The 19,697-nt window shown below is 35.3% G+C and overlaps 1 protein-coding gene across 1 annotated transcript in view; it reads left to right on the forward strand.

Moving 5' to 3' along the window:
- Positions 1–19,697, forward strand: part of LOC140246749 (uncharacterized) — a 166,766-nt gene that overhangs the window by 56,583 nt on the left and 90,486 nt on the right. Inside the window, exons 2-7 of the mRNA XM_072326087.1 lie at positions 213–285; positions 3,160–3,462; positions 4,542–4,883; positions 7,308–7,424; positions 7,856–7,924; positions 10,050–11,599. Of these exons, the coding sequence (XP_072182188.1) occupies positions 213–285; positions 3,160–3,462; positions 4,542–4,883; positions 7,308–7,424; positions 7,856–7,924; positions 10,050–11,599 (2,454 nt within the window). The remainder of the gene's footprint in view (positions 1–212; positions 286–3,159; positions 3,463–4,541; positions 4,884–7,307; positions 7,425–7,855; positions 7,925–10,049; positions 11,600–19,697) is intronic.

Here is a 19,697-nt window from a genome sequence, read left to right on the forward strand (position 1 = left end):
AATTGATTGCTCGGATTCTGAATTTGAATACCCGAATGTTTCTTGTGCGTGCGCTTTGTGAAATTGAATGTACGTTACATGAAATTGAATGACCAAAAGTATGAAATTGACCGGGCAGTGCATTGGATTCGCTTATATATCGACTTCAAGAATGGTGTAAGACAGATTAGACGTATTATTCTTTTGTCTGTTTTGGTTTATAACTGTTTGAGAGTGGTAAAAGGTATGGTCTTGTTCTGATACTAACACTGACCATTTCTGTATTCTGGGTGTCTAACTCAAAAGGTACATAGGACCTACGACACGTGTAACTGTACTTCTATGAATTTGTCAAGACCCACTATTCAAATTTACCGGAATATGTTACTGTCTTATGGAATTAGCGAATTTGATTAAGTGTCCAATAGGCATTGAGATGATATGACATAATTTTAAACCCCCTCAAAATGTTTGTAATAATTAGAAATCACAAATTATATAATATATGAAGACCTGAATGTAAGAACGACCAAAGTCCAATTTTTGGCCAAATTCAATTTGACATGGGAAATTGTAGCTTATGCAAGGACTCATCTTGTGTATAAATGATAAAGCTTAATTACCCCCGAAAATGCCTCAAATGAATGAGTTAGATTTAATATGAATGTAAGAATGAAGAACTTGGGTCATTTTTACATTCATATTATAGCGCCCTCTCTCATCCTTCTCTCATCTCTATAGCAGAATATCATGTATATGATTCAAAGAACGACCAAAGTCCATATGATTCGAAGAACGACCCAAGTCCATCACACAAAATGGCCTCTCCTCAGTTAAGGTAAATGTCAATTGTCATAATAATATATGAAGAGTTTGTTCGCAAAAACCGATAAGTCAATAATTTACCAAATGGAGATATTTGCGATTTAAGGTCAAGAAAATTAAAGAGGATAATAAGAAACTTTTTGCTTCTTTTAACCATAACTTCAAAAATGTACCTTTATATGTAGTGACAAATATATCATTTAAAAGGTATTATTCTGTACTTTATGACAGAGACCGTACTCCAAAATCTTCAAAAATGGACTTATCGGTTTTTGCGAACAAACTCTTCATTATAATGTTGCCTTCCCATCACAGTTTAATAGAATATTATTGGACAAATAAAAAAGATCTGAAGCTTTTTTTTTTTTTTTTTTTTTTTTTTTTTAAGTTTACTCGAACTGGTCTTCCATGGACTTTGGTCGTTCTGATATTCAGATACTCATATATATATATATATATATATATATATATATATATATGAAGAGTTTTTTTGCAAAAACCGATAAGTCCATATTTGCCAAATGGAGATATTTGCGATTAAATGTCAAGAAAAAAAGGAGAATAATAAGAAAATTTTTGCTTCTTTTGACCATAACTTTAAAAATATACCTTTTTATGTAGTGACCAATATATCGTTTAAAAGGTATTATTTTGTACTTTATGACAGAGATCGTACTTCAAAATCTTCAAAAGTATGGACTTATCGTTTTTTGCAAACAAACTCTTCATATATATATATATATATATATCATATGTATTTCAAAGGAAGGACTTCAATTCCTTAGATGTGTTACTGCGAGGAAAACAACGTTCAAATTCAATGAAGTGAGAAGACAGTTTGCAAAAAGTGATCCAAAAACGCTGATGACCTAGAAAATTTACATCCCCGAATTTTTAGGCTCCTGTTCCTTCGGTGAAAAACAGCTCGCTCTTTTTTTCTTTTTTTTTTGCATTATCCGAGTGATTAAGAAAGAGGTAAAAAGAATGATAAACTGAAAAGTAACCTCATCAGAAAGGAGGTTTCGATCCTCGAAAAATGACGGTCTTCACCCTACTGACAATTACTTACAATAAAAAAACAACAACAACAGATAACTATCAGTAGGCAACCCAGCTTTTGAACAAAGCATTCACCTTCAACAGGCTTAACATGAATCATCCACCACTGCGCCTTGTCTACTTATCTCGACAGTGGTCTATTTATGAGAGGTATCTTTTTAGACCTGGAAGTTGGCATTGTATCACACGAAATTCTGTAATCATCCTTTCTATGATGTCATATCCATGAAATTTGTCAAATATTCTTCTGACAAACTACAGCGTGCATATGTTTTATGGAATTTTAAGAAAACAAATGAACTTAACTGAACTGATTTCATTTTTTTTTCTTATATTAAATTCGGAATCTCCAGGTATCTCTTGGTAGGATTCGATTCTTCACGTCTGTAAATGATGTGTGTAGTATAGTCTATATAAGATTGTCCTTTACGCTGATTTCACAGCACTGTTACAGGAGTTCTGATATTTCAAAATCCACTCTGAAATTATGATTTTTTTTTTTATTTATAGAACAAAAGAAAAGTGGTACAAACAAAAGCAGTATAAATCACGGATATGTTAAAATATTATGTAATGATGAATATTCTGAAGGTGTGACAGCTACCACAATGGGATACTCTTAATACCTTCCAAACAAGAAGGAGGACTAACCTTTCGCTAAAATGTATTTAAGGTATTTTACCTTTTTTTTTTTTTTTTTTTTACTGAAAATCGTCTTTACAGGTTTTATATTTCATATATTTTTGCTACACGTTGCAAACTGTTTTGTATTATTCGGAACAAGTAACATGGCAGTGGTATATGGATTGCATAGAGTATAATATATCATGTGAGAGAACAGTTCCACAGTGCCCCCACCCCCCAACAAAAAAAAAAAATAAAAATAAACTCTTTGCAGAACACTCTTTGAATATGCGGTACAGTTTTAAGATTTGAAACCATAAGGGACAAATCAACATACATTTGATCAATGTGCAAACAAAGTAAAGGAAACATTTTGAATAGAGAGTTATGTTTGTGTATGTTCGTGTGTGTGTGTGTGTGTGTGTGTGTGTATATGTGTGTGTTGGGGGTGTGCGTGTATGTCTTTACGCAGAAAGTGCTTGAAAACTGGCTACATTCATGAATCATGTTAATATAAACATGATCTATCTGCTTAGAAAATGCTTAGAAAAATACCATGGCATCATGAGGGTCGCATGAGCTGGCAAAAAGTGGTACGCAGGGATTGTTGTACGTAGGGCACTTACACTCTCTGTTTTTCATTTATTTATTTATCTATTTTTTAACGTGCAGCCTCAGTGGTAAGTACTGTTCCCAACGTTGTAGGATGGAGGGGGGAACAGATCCGTTTGCCGTGCGACTTCCATGAGGAGCCTCTCGCTGTGGTCTGGGTCAAGGAGACCATCTCAGCTCAGCAAACCAAGGCTGGATTCTTCGATGGGAACTTTCAGAGCACGGAGGAACGTTTTAACATGAACAGGAACTTTAGCCTCGTCATTACTGATTTGGAGGTGGCAGATGAGGGTCTCTACCTTTGTCAGGTGGCACTGATCAATCTTGAGACTTTCGAGAATTCCACCCTTATGACGGTTAACTGTGAGTAACGTTTTTCATAAAGACATGTTTCTGGGATACGGAGAGACCCCCGTAGGAAAATAATTGGTAATAAATTTGGTGAAACAAAAAAGAGCAAGAAAATAAAGATGCATACAGTTTAACTGATGAAGTGCTGAAATTATCAGATAAATAAAAATGGTTACGAATTAATAAAAATTAAAAGAGTGCACAATGACAACAATACACATTACTGTAGTTCTAATAAGAAATATTGCTATATTCCATCTCATCGATAAAACAAAACGGCCTGCTACAATGAAATTACAGGGGAGGGTGAAAGGAAAAGAACAAGACGGGATTTTTTTTTTTTTTTTTTTTTTTTTTTTTTTTTTTTACCGTTCACCTATAGCTTCTTGTCTCTTGACAGCAAATACTGCCTTTCTTTCTTTCTATCTATGTACTAACCTATCTACGTATTACTACTTACCTATTTAATTTTTATTAGATACTTGCATGTGTGTATGTGTGTGTCAACTACAATATTTCTAATAATGTAAAAGGGTAATATCAATGTCACTATTAACAATGTGTAATGTAATAATTGTCCGTGCTGTATTGACGGGGGTGATCGGATCATTATAAACTGCATTGTTCAAGCTCTATAACGTATGGTCTGACTATATAATGTCCCCAAAAATAACCAATCAGAGCGAAGAATCTTGAGGAAAGTTGTTAGAAACATAAAAGACGAAACCAGTGAAATCCATGATTGATGCACTTTTTATCGCTCTTGTATCATATTGAGGAATTTGACGTACAGATCGAATATTATATATTTCAAAGTTGTTATAGCATATAATTATGTACATTCATTAGGGGAGAATAATTATGAAATAAAACAAAATAACTACGAAGCTTTGTTTTCCTTACTGAAAAAAAATGACATCAAATCAAATAGGGCCTAAGTTCAAAGTAACAAGAGCGCTTTGCAACAATACGACAGTTTTATTGTATTTCGTCCATACGTACCGATCCAAAGCAACAGGAAAACGAACGCAATCTTGACGTTAGATTAAAAAAGGATTAATTGCGTACAAAACATTATTTTCTTTTTGTAGCAATGGCATCAAGGCATGCGATCGAGGAATGCCTTGATGAGAGCTTGACAAATCAAGGTCTGTGTTTATACCAAACTCCCTCCAACACCCTTTCATTAAACCTTACGTGTGTCGTGAGTGGATTCAAGCCTAACATTTCGTTGCTGTGGACAGATGAGACTGGAAAGAGACTAAATTCAGTTGTTTCGCAACAGACAACACTCTCTGACGACACATACGAGAGGTTCGAGACAATCACTGTTTCAGCCAAGCAAGGGGTAGAGCAAACCTTCATGTGTGTTGCTACCGGTGACTCGCTGAATGTGACGTCTACTGCGGAAATAACTGTTCTACCTATATCAGGTTTCGTGAAACGTTTCATGTTTTGCGTTTCAGAGTGTTTTTTTTTTTTCAGCTCTGAATAGTAATAGTAATAGGTCCTTCAAGTTGACAATTATAAACAAAATAAGTTTTCGTTCTCCTGTAGAACTTTATAACCTCAAACAAAAACAAAGTGGGAAAGTAAAAGGGAATAAAAAATTTCCGCGAAAGCCAACATGCAATGATTTACGGAGTAAAGAGACGAAGGAGAGTTAATGAAAAAAAAAAACACCTTTATTCCATTCTTTCGATTTTATGATTTTAAGAATTCAAGCAATAAATTCAAGGACCAAACATTATTCAATTTTCATAATTTAATATAGCAGCACAATCTTACCACTTATGCAAATATATTGGTTCTTACCTACTTAATATCTTTTGAATTTCGATCTCACATAATTTTGCAACTACGAAGACATTACAGAAATCATAAAATAGTATTATCTTTTTGTAAATAAAATACTTCTTAATTGCATCAAGACATATGTATGTATATACATTTTTGTGTAAATATATATTTATATATGTATATATATTAATATATATATATATATATATATATATATATATATATATTTAAACATATATATATATTATTTATGTGTTGTTATTTATGTTTTGGTATTGACATTCCCCGTCGAGACTCCTGAAGAAGGTGGAGGCCACCGAAAATTTGAGTTGTTCAATAAACTCATTCTTATTGGCGAAATAATGCATTACTAGTTTATTTCTTGATTCTTCGCTATATTTATATATATATATATATATATATATATATTAAAATGTGCCTTTATATGTAGTGACCAATATATCATTTAAAAGGTATTATTTTGTACTTTATGACAGAGACCGCACTTAAAAATCTTCAAAAATGAACTTATCAGTTTTTGCGAACAAACTTATATATATATATACATGACCCTGCACCACAAAAACAACAAAAAGCCTCCGGAAATTTATTTTAAGTTAAAAGAGCAGATTCTTAAAGAGCGGACTTCAAGGTTTAAAATGATGTATAGCTCAATTCGAATTGACTCCCTAACCTATCTAAATACTTAAAAGAAAACACACACTCCGGAAAAGGGTGACATGAGAAAAGGGGCTCTGAAATATAGGGTCTATTCAAGAGCTTAATCTTTACCAAGCCGTGCTAGCCATGCAATGAAGGGGAAAAAAACACAGGATGTACACCACCGGAACAACAACAATGAAGGGATTATCAGATTAAGCTGAAATTAGCACGTTCTATTAAAACATTTTGTCCATGATTATTGCCAACGTTTAAAGTAGTGGACTTATCCTTTCAAATGCTATTAGACTTGAAAGTGAAGAGTGTGTAAACGATTTCAAAAAATGGAAGGGGACTCTGAGACATACCTGATCATTGTATTCTCCCTCAAAAAAGGGTTGTAGAAAAACTGCTTAAAACACACTTTCCCATTCATGTTATGGTCCCAAACGAAAAAAAAAAATAGTGTAGAAGAAGGATTGCTCTTTCAGAAAACATGAAAACTCAACATTAACTCGGTTGACCCATTTCACCTTTTTTTTGAGTCCTCACGTAAAATCATGGGGTGCGACTTTTTGTTCATTTTTTGATGCAGTCATATATATATATATATATATATATATATATATATGAAGAGTTTGTTTGCAAAAACCGATAAGTCCATATTTGCCAAATGGAGATATTTGCGATTAAAGGTCAAGAAAAATAAAGAGAATAATAAGAAATTTTGTGCTTCTTTTGACCATAACTTCAAAAATATACCTTTATATGTAGTGACCAATATATCATTTAAAAGGTATTATTTTGTACTTTATGACAGAAATCGTACTTCAAAATCTGCAAAAATGGACTTATCGGTTTTTGCAAACAAACCCTTCATATATATCTTTTGATCTCATACTTAGAGTTGGAAGATTACATTCATGGATGCCAACATTTGCAATTGTGCAATTTTTACTTCCTCGACATGGAAGACAAAAACGATTATATTTGCACGCGTAAAGTGTCCTTTTATTGACCTAAGGTTTATATCCAAGGAAATTACCTTTAATATGGTATACAAAGAATTTGTTTTAAACCAGATTTTCTATGAGAAGTATGAACGGGGAAAAACGAGTTAAAATGAGTAATCTCACTGTTTCGGCACACAATCAGATATACGCGTCTTTCTCCTTGCTCCTGGCAATTGCAAACAAATGCATAAGAGTAGAAATAAAGAACAGTAGCGCCCTACGCCTTCACGACTTCTCCCCGTGTTCTAAATAAGAATATTGTATATTTCACTTGTATAATTAAGTATGGCTTCTATTTGGTACTCTGTGTATGTTGATAGCATTGCAATCTTAGTGAGGGTGAATGGAATGGTGCATTTCAATCTATCTTTTTTTTTATTTCAGAAAAACATGATAATTTGGGTCTCACCATTGGACTAGGTATTGGTCTACTTGTAATCCTCCTATTTCTCCTTGTTGGATTACTTCTCAAAAAATACCGTTTGGACTACCTACGCAAAGGTATGAAAGTCTGATTTACTTGGTAATTATTAAATGCTCACCAAATCGAAGTGAATAACACGCGATCTGCATAATTGATTCCGTTGAATATCCACTAGCACTAGTAAAATATAATGGCTGTCGTATCAACTTCCGTTGAATATAATCATAATGTTTAAAGTAAGATAAGCCACACATGCTGCATAGTTATTTGATTGTTAATCTTTTATATAATTTACAGGAATAAATAACGGTATGCAGAAGACAATTGCTGTCAAATACATATCTACTAGAGACAATGATAAAATATAGCAAAACGTTGTTTGAATGTAAACACATATCAATCACAAAGATGATCATACGTGCATGAAAATAGGTGTTCTAGATATAAATATGTATCTGATCATTACTGTGTGTAATCATGTCGTTGTCAATGTTGTACTGTTCCACAGCATGTGGCTGGACTCTCTGTTGGAGACTACGGGAAGCACAGCCATATGATCTGGAAGGATTGGTGATAGGTATGAGAAAATTTTACCAAACTGCCATTTAAAAAAAAAGTAATTACATGCCAAGATAACATTGGATTTTCATTAGAAGTATTCATATTTCAATATAATACAAAAGTTAGTTCCTTTCATGCCCCCAAATTAAAGCAACATTTTCTTTCTGTTTTTTTTCTTTGTAATGTTTTAATATATATGTCCCCCTCCCCAAGAAGGTGGGTAGTGTATCTAGTTATGCATAAAAGCATATTCATTGTGATGTTTTGGTCATCAGTACTAGCCCTTTCCGATGCCCTCCATGTTCACCTAAGTGTCTACCGTCTAAAAAAATCCTTTATTAGTGCCTAACGCTAGAAAGGATAAACAACAAAAATGAATGATAATGGAAATTGTTGTAAAGGAAATGGTGAAGAAATATCATTTCATCTAGACCACGGCGTAGAAAGCTCCTCAAACTTGGGTGTTTGATTTGATTCGATTTGATTCAATTTGATTTGATTTGATTTGATTTGATCTATTGGTTTCTGTATTATCATTGCACATATGTACATGATTATATGTAATCGTAAATAATGTTCGTGCCATACACATACATAAACATAAGTTGTTAACAGAATATGTTTTGTTTACATTGCCTTTACACAATGTACAGCAAAACGTATCAGAATACAACAATGAATGACACTGCGGAGCTACATCATAAGCTCCGTAAATAATACACATCTGAAAGTAAATTGGAGGGAGGGATGACTTGCGTAGAGATAGACTTAAGGAAAGGAGAAATGGAAATGAGAGGTCTGTCTGTTTTAAGTAAAGGTTTACACAAAGTAAGTTCACCTGGATCAGCAAGGCATGACAAAATATTTTCTCACGAAGGTATAGGTGAACAGTTGATACAGTACATGGTCGGTTACATGATTATGTATAGATTAAATACGGCGATATATCTACGAAAGAATCTCGTGTATAAACACTACCAATGACAATGAGATACAGAGAACAACATTGTTTTAATAAATCTCCTAAAAGAGTACACAGACTTTAAACTTCGAAATTTAGAAGCAAGAGAGATCCAAACATTGGGTCCGGTGTTCCTGAGAGGTTTCAGAGCCATCAACTTTTTAGGATTTATAGGAGGAATTTATCAGATTGTCTTGTGGGATAAGAATGTATCTCCTTGTTTAATTGAAATAATGCGGCCCAAATGCGATCACATCATTTTTTTTTTTTAATAAAGACACACACGCACACATACACGCTCATGCACATTGGGGTATAGGACAAGTTGCAGTCAAGTTTCTTGAATGGAGGGGGATAATTATATTCAATATTGTGTGTTGAACAATAATTTGATTAACAAGCTAATGAGTGAAAAGACCGAGAGAAGGGATATTTTGCATGTTAACACTTAAATTCAGTGATCTGGTGCACACTTTGGGGGAAATGTGTGGAAATTATTTATCAAAAAAAGGAGGAGAAAGTAATATTCAAGGACATGCCCTGATTGTGGTATGTGCAATCCGGCTGTTTGTCTTTATTTTGTACTATAAATCTTTAGGAAGTGGACAAAGGGGGACACATAAAAAAACTTTAAAAACTTTGAAAAAAAATGGGGGTGACCCTCTTTTTATTATGAACGCTTTGTTTTACTTCGATTTTACCAATCTAAGTCATTTGAAAAACAAATTTTCGTCAAAGAGACTTAAAGTTCTTATTTAGTGGAATGGTATGCTCTGTAACATTCCATATTCAAGTTGTTTCGCTGAAGCAAACAATTTTCACTCAACAATAGATATATAATGTACTCTTAAATGAATTCCACAAGGATTAGAAACAATCATCCCCAGCATTCCCACTGATTCCCACTGATCAGTTACTAGCCATCCCCTTTAAAACTTAAATTCAATCATTCAATGCACACTTTTTGAGGGAAGGTCTGGAATATTGTCAATCGAAAAGTAAGCAATTGCACGAGCAACATCTCTTATATTAATCTCACTTTCAAATGATTGTTGTCAGTTGTATCTTTCTGTTATTGTTTGTGCGTGTGTGTGTGTATGTGTCTGTCTGTCTGTCTGTGTCTGTGCCATATGCACATGTCAATAATCTTGATTTGCCCTTCCCTTTTCTTCATTTCAAGATTCATTGCCTACCTGTCCGCCGCTTACAGAGGAACAAGTACACCAGTGCAAAAAGGACTTAAAGGCCTATTACCGAAAGACACGACGCAAGGTCACAGTTGATCCGCTCAATTTTATGGAGCGTGTTAACCTTGATGAAATTTACACAAATTTGAGTCTAATAGATTACAGTGACATGCGTAAGATACCAATAACCTACGAGAATCTTTTGACCCATGATGAATGCGGAAATCTTTCAAAGCGTCTTCTGATCCAGGGTGAGGGAGGTGTCGGTAAAACAACTCTTTGCGCAAAAATCGCCTGGGACTGGTGCCAGGGTAAGATTCTTCAGGATCTGGACATGGTGATAGTAATTCCTCTCCGAGATGCCATTGTCGTCAAAACCATTGGTAGCATTGTTGAGAGATATCTCTCTGATTCAAATGAAGCAACTGCAGCCCAGATTGACGACTTCATTTCGGCAAATCTAAGTAAAATTCTGCTCGTTTTTGATGGTTTCGACGAGTTAAGCGGGAAAATAGAACGAAAGAGCAGCAGTGAGGTCATTCGCATTCTAGGAGTAGAGCGATATGAGTCATGCAAAGTTATTGTAACCTCAAGGCCATGGAGAACAGATGAATTTAGATTAAACAGGAGTCTTGCCGAGGCTTACACCTTTGTATCTGTTGAAGGGTTTAACAAGGAGAATGTAAGTACTTATATCAAAAGATATTTTCGAATAAGAGATAGGGAGTTTCTTGCAGAAACCTTGCTATATTTCATGGAGGAAAATGATGTCATCCGATCTAACATGGCTCCGTTTCCTATCTACTGTGCAATGCTTTGCCTCATGTGGAACGACTTCAGTGAAGAGAGACGAAAGGAAATGCAAAAGCTGCAAACTTTTTCTGAGATATTCGGAGAAATGATAACTTTTCTGAAAGAACATTACGCATCAAAATTTTGTGAAAATCTACTGACTCAGAACGTTGTTGAGGATATAGAAGATGCTAGTAGAGCAATTCAAGTTATAAGTGAGACAGCATTGGGTGGATTATTAGAAAGAAAGCTTTCATTTCCTGAAAAACAGTTTAAGGGGTGTGAGGATGCCATGGAAACATGTTGCAAAGTGGGTGTTTTGACAATAGAGAGAGATATCATCGACAAGAAGCGTCGACGCGATGCCAATATTCAAACCTTCGTTTCGTCAACAGTTTCGTTTCCCCATAAACTGTTCCAAGAATATATTGCGGGAATACATATTGGACATTTATTCGCCGATGACCGCCCCAGGTACGACAAGGTGAAAAAGAAGCTTCTACGTCAATGTGAAGAGTTCCGCTACCTACTCTACTTCGCCTCGGCTTCCAAGAAAGAAGTCGGCCTTGATATCATCGACGGCTTGATGAAAACAGATGACCAGTATTTCTGTCTTGACGTGGCTTTTGAATGTCATACAGAGGAGGCTGCCATAGCAGTTGGAAAGCGATGGAAAGATTACAAACTATCACCCGATATGGCAGAACATACAAAGGCAGGCGTTGTGTTTACGGGGAAATGTAATCAAGCGGTGAGTGATATACCTTGGATTTCAATTTGAGAACAGCTGCAAACCTATAATGAAGAATAGCATCGGGAATCCAGTCCATTGTGTGCCTGTTATATGTGCGTAAATGCGAGGAAAATAATATCGTCAATTTCTTTTATTTTCACTTTTTTTAAATATCAGGCACGGATTGTGGGGGAAAAAGAACATTTTTTACGATGCAAATTTTTGAAGAAGCGTGAAATCCACTTTTCCATTTTAATAGTATTATTTGATCAGTGGTTTATACCTATAAGAAATAATCCTTATCATGCCAATGTTTACTGAAGTGGCGTCATTGTGTGTGTGTGTGTGTGTTCGGAAACGTTCATCCCACTTGTAGGTCTTGTTGAAGCACAAATTATTTTTTTTAATATATTCTGTCAAACGTATCTTAACTAGCCTCTTGGGAAGTTTTCTTTTTGATTGTGTCAAGCAATAGTTTCAGTGGAAGAGAAGTGCAAGTATGTTTACCACTTGAGTTACATTTCTAAAATGAGACCGATCTACAATATTCTCAAGTTGCCAAAATGTTACCGGTAGTAAACATTCTACTTTGATCGTTAATGTACTGAAAACGCTGTGTATCGCAGCGGTCATCATGCCTAGATACCCCTGCTGCATGGAAAAAGCAAAGTGTCTCAAAGTCTGTTCACAAAGTGTACACATAGTGCACTATATGAAAACAGTCGCATTTAACAGTGTGAAGATTAATTTACAATGTGTGTGTTTTTTCCCCGCAAGGTGTTTACATACAATGTAGTTCTCTTCTGTTTCACACTGAGGATTGATGATTTTATGTAGTGTTCACACTGGCAAAAAAAAAGCTAGAAATTTAACAGTGTTAAGAGATTTCAGTCTGTATTCACGATGTGTCCACATTGTGTTTCACATTGTGTTTCACATTTTGGGACAGAGTGCTCTTTCCAGCAGGGATAGTATCTAACCTGACCAAACATAACATGGATGGTGCCGTAGCCAAGTCCATTACATTTTTGTCCTAATTGTTCAACTCCTCCATAGTATATATGGGTAATTCCGTGAAGTTGGGGCACAAAGTGTTACATTTTAGCATAACTCAATACTAATTATGCTATACATATATTGTTTATAGGCTTTACATTTGTATTGAGACCATACATTTTCCTGGAAATTTTGTGCCATTCAGACTCAATTTTGATGAAGTTATCAAAACGATATGTAACGGTGTCCTGTAGCATCGTGACGTGTCCATGTAGCATCGTGATAGTTGAAATCTGGTCCTAAAAGACAAATTAATGCAATTAGCTTTACCAAAATTTGATATGATATGCATAATTACTAGATAAGTCAGATAGTTAAATATCTTAACTCTCCTTTCCACAGTTTCACTTTTACAAGAAAATTACGCAATGTGTCACTATGCTACGCGGTGTCCACCAAATGTAACAAAAAAAGGACACCGCACAACATCGTGATACATTTTGTAATTTTCTTTTAAAATTAAAACTGTGTACAGGAAATTTTAGTATGTAGCTATCTCATTCATATCTTGTAAATGCATATTGCATCGAATTTTGGTCAAGCTAATTGCCATAATTTGTCTCTTAGGACCAAATTTTAAAATATCACGATGCTACATGGACACATCACGATGCTACATGGATACGTCACGATGCTACAGGACACTGTTACATATTGTTTAATAACTTCATCAAAATTGAATCTGAATGGCACAAAATTTCCAGGAAATTGTGTGGCCTCAATGTAAATGTAAAGCCTACAAACAATAGATGTATAGCATAATTGATATTGAGTTAAGCTGAAATGTATTTTCTAAATATCACGATGCTACATGGACACTGCCCCAACTTCATGGAATTACCCATATATATATATATATATATATATATATGAAGAGTTTTTTTCTTTTCCCGCAAAAACCGATAAGTCCATATTTGCCAAATAGAGATATATGCGATTTAAGGTCAAGAAAAATAAAGGGAATAATAAGGAAATTTTTGCTTCTTTTGAACATAACATCAAAAAATGTAGCTTAATATCTGATGACCAATATATCATTAAAAGGTATTATTTTGTACTTTATGACAGAGACCGTACTTCAAAATCTTCAAAAATGGACTTATCGGTTTTTGCGAACAAACTCTTCATATATATATATATATATATATATATATATATATATATATATGAACACATATATATGAAGGGTTTGTTTGCAAAAACCGATAAGTCCATTTTTTGAAGTACGGTCTCTGTCATAAAGTACAAAATAATACCTTTTAATGATATATTGGTCATCAGATATTAAGCTACATTTTTTGATGTTATGTTCAAAAGAAGCAAAAATTTCCTTATTATTCCCTTTTTTTCTTGACCTTAAATCGCATATATCTCTATTTGGCAAATATGGACTTATCGGTTTTTGCAAACAAACTCTTCATATGTATATATATATATATATATATATATACATATACATTATATATATATATGAAGAGTTTGTTTGCAAAAACCGATAAGTCCATTTTTGAAGATTTTGAAGTACAATCTCTGTCATAAAGTACTAAATAATACCTTTTAAATGATATATTGGTCACCACATATAAAGGTACATTTTTGAAGTTATGGTCAAAAGAAGCCAAATTTTTTTTATTATTCTCTTTATTTTTCTTGACCTTTAATCGCAAATATCTCCATTTGGCAAATATGGACTTATCGGTTTTTGCAAACAAACACTTCATATATATATATATATATATATATAATTATTAGAAGAAAGAGTCTCAAGTACGCCATGGATCCAACGATTACAAAAAAAAAAAAAATGTATTACAATTTTTTTTTTTGAGACTTCACTTTCTACCATACCCCTATACGTAACAGCGCTCTCCTTGACAACGCAGCTCCAGGGCAACGCACTACGCGCATGACGCGCATAGCATTGTTATGATTCATGTTTATCATTGTCCATCATTATTGTCTGTGCACTGACGAAGGTCTGAGGCAGACCGAAAATTTTGTAATTATTTTTTTTTTTTGTAATCGTTGGATCCATGGCGTACTTGAGACTCTTTCTTCTAATAATTACAACATTCGAAGTCCAACACGTGGAAAATTCCAAGATGTATATATATGGGATGGGTGAGAATACTTTGAACGATGTACAATTGCCACTTTTCGCACCTTATGACACTCTTTCCCTTAGAACACACCAGGATGATATAAGAACCCAGTTTCTTTCATGTATGTATGGGTCTGTTTACTTTTGACTGATATTTTGCATTTGAAAATTACTTAAAAGAAGACTGTACTGACATATTCTAATTGTCTGATAATTCTAATCTACATTTTTTGATGCCTTCTACTGGAAAGAGAGGATTCTAAAACCCAGGATAAGCCTGTAGGCCTAATGATTTTTTTTTTAAAGAAAAAATGAAAACGAGCAAGCCATGGAATGGTCCACACAATTTGGCGTGCGTCACAGGTGCTCGGTGGTGCACAACTAAGACTTTAGCAAGACGAACTACACGCCCATGTCAATTTACTGATGAAATCTCACACGAAGTACTGCAAAAGCTGTTATTTAGTGAAATTGCAATATGGAGCTGAAATAAACATGTTAAACAATATTTATTGATTTTTAAAAGGAATCTCTTCAAAAGCTTTTTATTAAGATAAAACTTGTGGGGAATATTCCAGATATGCAAAATGAAATTGGCATCGTTATCCGAACGTGCTGCCCACAGAAAACTTTGTGTAAGTAACGTTACACTATTAAGCATTGATGAGCGGTACATGGTTCGACAGTTCAAACTATCTAACGTAGACGAGGGCGGAGTGATTCTTAAAATCTAAATCCAAATAGGGTCAACGGCAATCATGATTTACGCCTAGTTAGAGGAAAACGCACCCAGTACACATAGACTCTAGACTAGACCTAGGACTAGATAGGACTACTAAACAGTCAAGGACCGAGTAGATTTTATGTGGCAGTCCATGTTTTGATGAGTACACTCTCTCGCCGTCGACAGCTGTACGTGCACAGCGCTAATAAGGCACAGCGTCACGTTATAGTATACATAGGCCTACCCCTGCTGCCAGAACTTGAAGAAAGTCCAGACTCCAAGGTCCAGATCTAGACCCTTGTGCTGCAGGCACTGTTGTTTCTGTGCTGAATTTTGTAGGTAAGGTATCTGCTTAATGGATTTCCAATGTTTTTGTAGTCGAGATAAATATCATGGTAAAGGTATTTACACCAAGGACTAGATTTAACAATTAGTTTTAGTAGGACCCATCTCGGAATCGTGGCCTGACCACGTAGGCATAATAGAGATACTAACACTCGGTGCCGCCGCTTCGCGATCCAAGCGCTGGTGTAGGTATAGTGATAGCGTACTTCCGTATCCATGTAGATATCTTAAAATTCACATTACCAAATTGCACCAAAATCACAGGAAATATTATATGACTTATATCCAATTGCTCACGCTAATTGGAACCAAATTGCAAGTCGGGAAGCGTAAGTGTAGTTGTATACCTTCCTGTTGTCGCTAAAAATAATCTGCTCTAGCGTTAGTACGACTGAACATGAGTGATCGTTGCGTATAGGCCCTACTACCTGCCTGCGCACGCACAGACTGAAGTTAGCCAAGAAATTTAATGAGAAATATCTTTCAAGTAATCGGAAGCAAAAAATCAATTTACAAATTATTTGTGGTAAATTTAATGAAAAATATAGTTCCTAAATCACACAAGTCGCCACAATCATTACACTTTTGAATTTAGTTCCCGCGTAAATTCCCCGTTCGCACAGTACTAGTCGGCTAACTTCAGTCCTAGATTGTGAAGTTTTTTTGAGTGACGACTTGAAAGTCGCCGTCGATATTGATACTTCCCGATTACCAATTTCGTTCAAATATAAGAGAGTACTTTGAAATATGCTTAAAAGTATATCCTGTAATTTTGGTGCGATTTGGTTCAGCGACATTTGAGATATCTACATGGATAGGACAGTACACAAGCGCCGCCTGCTAGCTAACTTAGGCCGGCTTGTGCCGAAAGGGTGGGTTGGGTGGTGGCGCGTCACGTTAATGGGAACACCACCCTTCGTCCAAAGCCCCTCCGGTTTTGCCGAAAGGGTGCGTTGGGAGCGTTGGGTCGCGTCGCGTTGACTGGAACCCCACCCTTCGTCCAAAGCCCCCCCCCCCCCCCCCGTTTTGCCGAAAGGGTGCGTTGGTACTTTTTCTCATGTAACATTAAAAGACGAGTTTTGAATTTTTATTTAAACTTCAAACAACCATTTCAAAGAGGCTATCGTCCGGATCGGTTTACACTCTATTACCACCTGGTCTACAGCCAGTTGGTCTAATAGACTGTTTAATATCAGTTGGTCTAATAGCCACTTGGTCTAGTCATCATTTCGTCCAATTACTGTTTGGTCTAATTGTTATTTGGTTTAATTACTATTTGGTCTACAGTCAATTCGTCTAATAATAGCCATTTGGTCTATTTTTGGTCTATTATGAGTTGGTCTAATTCCATTTCGTCTAATCATCAAATTGTCTAAATAAAACAAAATTTGTCCAATATAAATTTGGTGTACACATCAATATAAAGGCCCCACCCCCCCCCCCAAAAAAAAATAGCCCTGTTGGTCATATAGACGAAACGATGATTGGACCAAATGGTACCTGATTAGACCAGGAGGCTGGCTATTAGACCAAATGACAATAAGATGAATGGTTATTAAACTAAATGGGTGTAGACTAAATGATGATAGACACAGGCTAGACCAACTGGGCAATGGACCAAAATTAATGATGTGTACACCAAATTTATATTGGACAAAATAATTTGGTTTTATTTTAGACCATTTGATGATTAGACGAAATGGAATTAGACCAACTCATAATAGACCGAATCGGTATTTGATGATATAAATTGGTGTTAGACCAAAAATAGACCAAACTGCTATTATTAGACGAATTGACTGTAGACCAAATAGTAATTAAACTAAATAACAATTAGACCAAACAGTAATTGGACGAAATGATGACTAGAACAACTGGTTATTAGACCAACTGATATTAAACAGTCTATCAGACCAACTGGCTGTAGAACAAGTGGTAATAGAGTGTAAACCGATAATAATGATAATAATAACAATAATATTAATAATAATAATAATAATAATAATAATAATAATAATACATTACATTTGTGATGCGCTTAATACAAAATGGAATTAGACCAACTTTCGTCTCTTCCCTGTGCGCTTAGAAACCGATCCTGACGATAGCCTCTTTGAAATGGTTTTTTGAAGGTTAAATATGAATTCAAAACGCGTCTTTTAATATTACATGAGAAAAAGTACGGCAAAACGGGGGGGGGGCGCTTTGGATGAAGGGTGGGGTTCCAGTCAACGCGACGCGACCCAACGCTCCCAACGCACCCTATCGGCAAAACAGGGGGGGGGGGGGGCCTTTGGACGAAGGGTGGTGTTCCCATTAACGCGACGCGCCACCACCCAACCCACCCTTTCGGCACAAGCCAATTAGGCCTGAGCGTCGTCTGCTACTCGGTACGAATTAACGCACGCGTATGCGAGCGCTTGTAATCAGTATAGTAGCCCTACTACATATCGACCACCCTTATTGAAACCGACCGCGTATAATTCGCGCACTGAACACTTAGTACGCACTTTTCTGCGCGCAAAGCACATAAAAATGGATTGGCTTTGAATGTAGATTAGGATGGTGTGGGAAAACGCGATAATTCACTGTTCATTAAAGGGACTGTACAGTACTGGTTGAGGTGGGGATTCATGTTTTGAACATTCCGAAGTGAGATAATGAAAAGCCTCTTATGAAATATGAAAGAGCATGTAATTTTAAGAAGGATTCAACGTTTATTTGATGAAAATTGTTTTTCAAATGGCTGAGATATCCAAAAAAGTGCTAATGATAAAAGGCGACATGCCACAACTTTATTAGGATCTCTTTGTTTCACCTTGTTTTTGGATATCTCAGCCATTTCAAAACTGATTTTGATCGAATAAACTTTTGATACCCCTTAGAACTGCATGCTCTTTGACATCTCATAGAGTGGTTTCTGAATATCTCGCAAAACGTTAAAAGCTAAATCCTCACCTCGACCAGAACTGTACACACCCTTTAATGGTTTTAATCAAGGACAAAATTTCGAATGAATATTTTCACCGAATCGTAATGACAGCACAATGTAATGTCTATGGAAGTCGAAAAAGGCTTCTAAAAAGCTTCGTACAACACGGTGTTCAATACAACTCGGTTTACGTGCATTGTCAATGCAAAATCAGCGGTCGATCCTAAAAACGCGATTTACCGCGGGGAGCTGAAACGAGGCCACGCAAGTTTGTCGGCGATATTTTTGCACTGAAACTTCGAATCGAAAAGGAACAACGGCATTTGATAGAGCTGGATTTTCTCAATCACGTAGGTCAAGTTTTTTACGTGAATTTCAGTGTTAAATATTCTTATCAAGCAAATAAACATTAAGCGGTCGATTAGTAGTAGGTCCAAACCTAATATAGTGAGCACCTGTGACATCATAACATCCGGGCTCGTCAGCTAATTAGCATAATTCTCATCTAAAAGTTCCAATTTTAACATGAAGTTACGGACTAAATCGTTATGAAATTTAGATTCTGTTTGCATCGCTAGGTCTTTTAGAATTAAAAGAACAACATATATACAAAAAATAAAAAAACGGTACAATGCCTATTTAAAAAAGATGGTATTTTCACAATGATTTTTGTTTTTCAAACCAATGATGTGACATTTTAAGGTACGTGACATCTAATATTTGACAATGTTCTGGATCTGACATATCATGTGTATGTATCACAAAATTATAAGAATGTTATGAGTACGTATAAAATCACAGAGAACAGTTGAAATATGAAGAGTTTGTTCGCAAAACCGATAATTTAGTCCATTTTCGAAGATTTTGAAGTATGGTCTCTGTCATAAGTACAAAATAATACCTTTTAAATGATATATTTTGGTCACTACATATAAAAGTACATTTTTGAAGTTATGGT

The sequence above is a fragment of the Diadema setosum genome, chromosome 3, assembly GCF_964275005.1.
Source record: "Diadema setosum chromosome 3, eeDiaSeto1, whole genome shotgun sequence".
In the NCBI taxonomy this organism is placed as follows: Eukaryota; Metazoa; Echinodermata; class Echinoidea; order Diadematoida; family Diadematidae; genus Diadema; species Diadema setosum.